The sequence below is a fragment of the Dipteris shenzhenensis genome, chromosome 25 (genome assembly GCF_047967505.1).
Source record: "Dipteris shenzhenensis isolate YYH24624 ecotype China chromosome 25, Dip_SZ_1.0, whole genome shotgun sequence".
Taxonomy (NCBI): Eukaryota; Viridiplantae; Streptophyta; class Polypodiopsida; order Gleicheniales; family Dipteridaceae; genus Dipteris; species Dipteris shenzhenensis.
In genome coordinates this window covers 42042139-42045108 of record NC_141620.1, presented here as the reverse complement: position 1 = coordinate 42045108, position 2970 = coordinate 42042139, and the positions used below count along the sequence as shown (strand labels likewise).

General features: G+C 45.3%; 1 protein-coding gene across 1 annotated transcript in view; it reads right to left on the bottom strand.

Annotated features, from left to right (window-relative positions):
• Positions 1–1859, bottom strand: part of ADK (adenosine kinase) — a 21681-nt gene extending 19822 nt beyond the window's left edge. The window contains exons 1-2 of the mRNA XM_087396312.1: positions 1512–1859; positions 1212–1352 (exon numbers count right to left, since the gene is read on the bottom strand). Of these exons, the coding sequence (XP_087252438.1) occupies positions 1212–1352; positions 1512–1793 (423 nt within the window). The 5' untranslated portion in view covers positions 1794–1859. The remainder of the gene's footprint in view (positions 1–1211; positions 1353–1511) is intronic.
• Between the last annotated feature and the right edge of the window lie 1111 nt (positions 1860–2970).

Below are 2970 nucleotides of genomic sequence, written 5' to 3'. Positions count from 1 at the left end.
CCAATCGTACAAATCTAGATTTTTTATTGTTCTAAAGTCCAAAATTCTACACAAAAAATAAAAGAGAAAAAGAAAGAGAAGAAAAAAGAGGTTAGATACACCACGTTAGATCTCTCTAGCAATCCTATGTTTTGGTGCTCGAAGAGGCATGTAGACGAAGGTGTGTGCTAGTAGCACTTGGCACTCATCTTGATTGCACCTAAATTCCTAACTTGGTGGGTTCGAGTCCACCATACCCATAACATATCACCTAGCCAATAACTCATGGATTGAGCCTCCCTTAACCAACTCTCAAGTTGATGTCCCCCATCCGACAAGATGTGTATCCAAACTAGTAAGGAAAAAATGCAAACACTGATAAAACTATCACCTAAAAAATGATACATCATTGGTATGGTCTCATAACAATGCACATCAAATTTTCTATTTACTAAAACCTAAAAGAAGGTATGGCTAGCTGCCATCTTACTCCGATGCTAAGAATGCAAACTTCATTACTCAACCTGTGTACACACAGCTACCTAAGAAATGCTTGAGATTCCAAACCTTCTATTTACTCATAGAGACACTTCATGTGGATAAAACTTGGATTTCGACACCCGAGTAACCATTATCTTCTCTACAAACGCCACCCCTTGTTGTATTTTGACTAGCTCATAAGCTCAATCCATAAAAAATTTCACCCGCTCTAAATGCGAACCTAGGTAAAAGAGCTAAAAGAACATATATTTCTCAGTTGAACGGCCGCGTTTGACTAACTTCCCTTTCCTTCGAAGAATGATGATACTTAGCTTCCACTTGCGTTGAGCGCATTCTGAAAACCCAAAGCTCCATGTGAAAGGACCGGCTTAAAACTTGGAACACAACACGGCGATACGAAGAGAAACAAGTTTAAAATAGGTGGTCTCAAGGAGGAAGATACAGATACAGTGGCCAAAACTAAGGGTCGGTAAATTTAGAGTTCAAAGAGAACAAGACGCAAAGTAAAACATACAGAAGGTCACTAATGACAGATACACATTTTTGAGCATCTAATGACGGACAAAATTCTCGGTAGACATTTTCAGAAGGTTCACATTTGAAATTTGGGAAAAATTTGCGTGAATAGCATGACACCTGCATTAGAAAATTTTGTAAGCGTTCGTGGAAGCAACAGAAAACCCTGCAGACGGCTTACAATGAAAATGTCCGATGCTGCCAACAATACTTACCGCCTGGCTCCGCGTGCGAGGAAAGCCGTCCAAAATGAAGCCCGACTCACCGGATGCAGACCCTCTCTCTAACCGTTTCGATAGCAGATCTATAATCACATCGTCCGGTAGGAGTTTGCCCTCATTCATGAGCTCTTTCAGCTGCAGAGAAGTATAAAACCGCTCAAAATCCAAAGAAAAAAAGGCCGCGGAGACCTGGGCATCTAAATGCCTGCTACAGCCGCCCAAAGCTGTGATTTTTCAAAGCGGAAATGCGCGGCATTACGGCAGGGGAAATGAGAGCGTGCGGCAGGGGTTTGCCTTGTTGCCGGAAGAGGAGGGTTGAGAGAGCTCGTCGCGGACGAGGTCTCCCATGGCGATGTGAGCGATGCCCAAAAATTTGGCGAGGCGGCTTGCGTAGGTGCCTTTACCGACGCCAGGGCAACCGAGGAAGATCCACTGAGGGCAACGGGAGAGGGAGGAAGGTTTTTCATGAGGGAAGCTCCAAGGATCGGGGGAGAGGGAAGCCTGGAGGGCGGGGGAGTGGCTATGGCGAAGGAAGGAGGGGCGGGGAAGGCGGCAGGCTGCCGCCAAGGTCCTCATTGTGTGCAGAGAAAGAGAAGGGAAAAGGGCAACAAAGGGCTGGCTATGGCTATGGCTATGGCTATGGCGTTGAAGAAGGAGAAGAAAAAGAAGAAGAAGATGCAAAAAGAAACTTTTAACCCAGGTCGAGATTCTAAACCTCACCATTTCCTTCCTCTGACTCGTCTTCAATTACCACCCTCTTTCTTAGTCAGCCCAGCCGGGTCACACTCCACGATGCCCTCCAGATCATTGCGGTCGGAGCAAAGGGACGACCTAGGGAACAACACGGCAAGATGTCCCCCGGGGTTTCCTATGATGCGAATGGAATCTTGCAACACAGGAGGACAATGACAATTTCCTAGCAACACTCGTACTAAAAATCCCTTCAAATTATTCTAATCAAGGACGCCGGCGGAGGACCCAAGGAAAGGGGCAACAAGGGCTGGCTATGGCGATGAAGAAGATGCAAAAGGGAGCTTGCAAGGCCTTGATGGGGTCAATATGAGAATCAAACTCGACACACCCAACGACAAGAGTCACTCGAGGAAAGGGGGAAGATGATGAACTTGCAAAGGAGGAGAAGCTCTCTCACAAAGACAATTTCCTCCTGTGGCTATAGTTAAGTTACCTCTCAAATCAACAAAATTGATATTGATCCTTTCAAAATTCCTTCAAATCATTCCAGTCAAGGAAGAGGGAGGACCCAGGAAAAGCGGCAAGAAGGGTTGGCTATGGCAATCATGAAGATGCAAAAGAAAACTTGCAAAGGAGGACAAGATCTCTCATGAAGACAAGCTGTCAACCATTTGCTTCCTTTGACTAGAGTTAAGCTACCTCTCAAATCATGAAAAATAGGAGGACCCAAGGAAAGGCACAACAAGGGCTGGCTATGGTGATGAAGATGCAAAGGAAAGTTGCAAAGGGGGACAAGATCTCTCAAGAAGATAAGCTGTTAGAATCCACACCATTTCCTCCCCTAACTAGAGTTAAATCAACTCTCTCAAATGAGGAATACTAGTCTTTCAGGATTGTTTCAACCGGGAAAAGGCACACAAGGGCTGGCTGATGAAGGTGCAAAGGGAAACTTGCAAAGAAGGACAAAGATCTCTCATGAAGACAAGCTGTTGTTGCAACCACATCATTTCCTCCTCCAATTATAGTTAAGGTGAGGTTCACACCGGGCAACAGCCAAAGA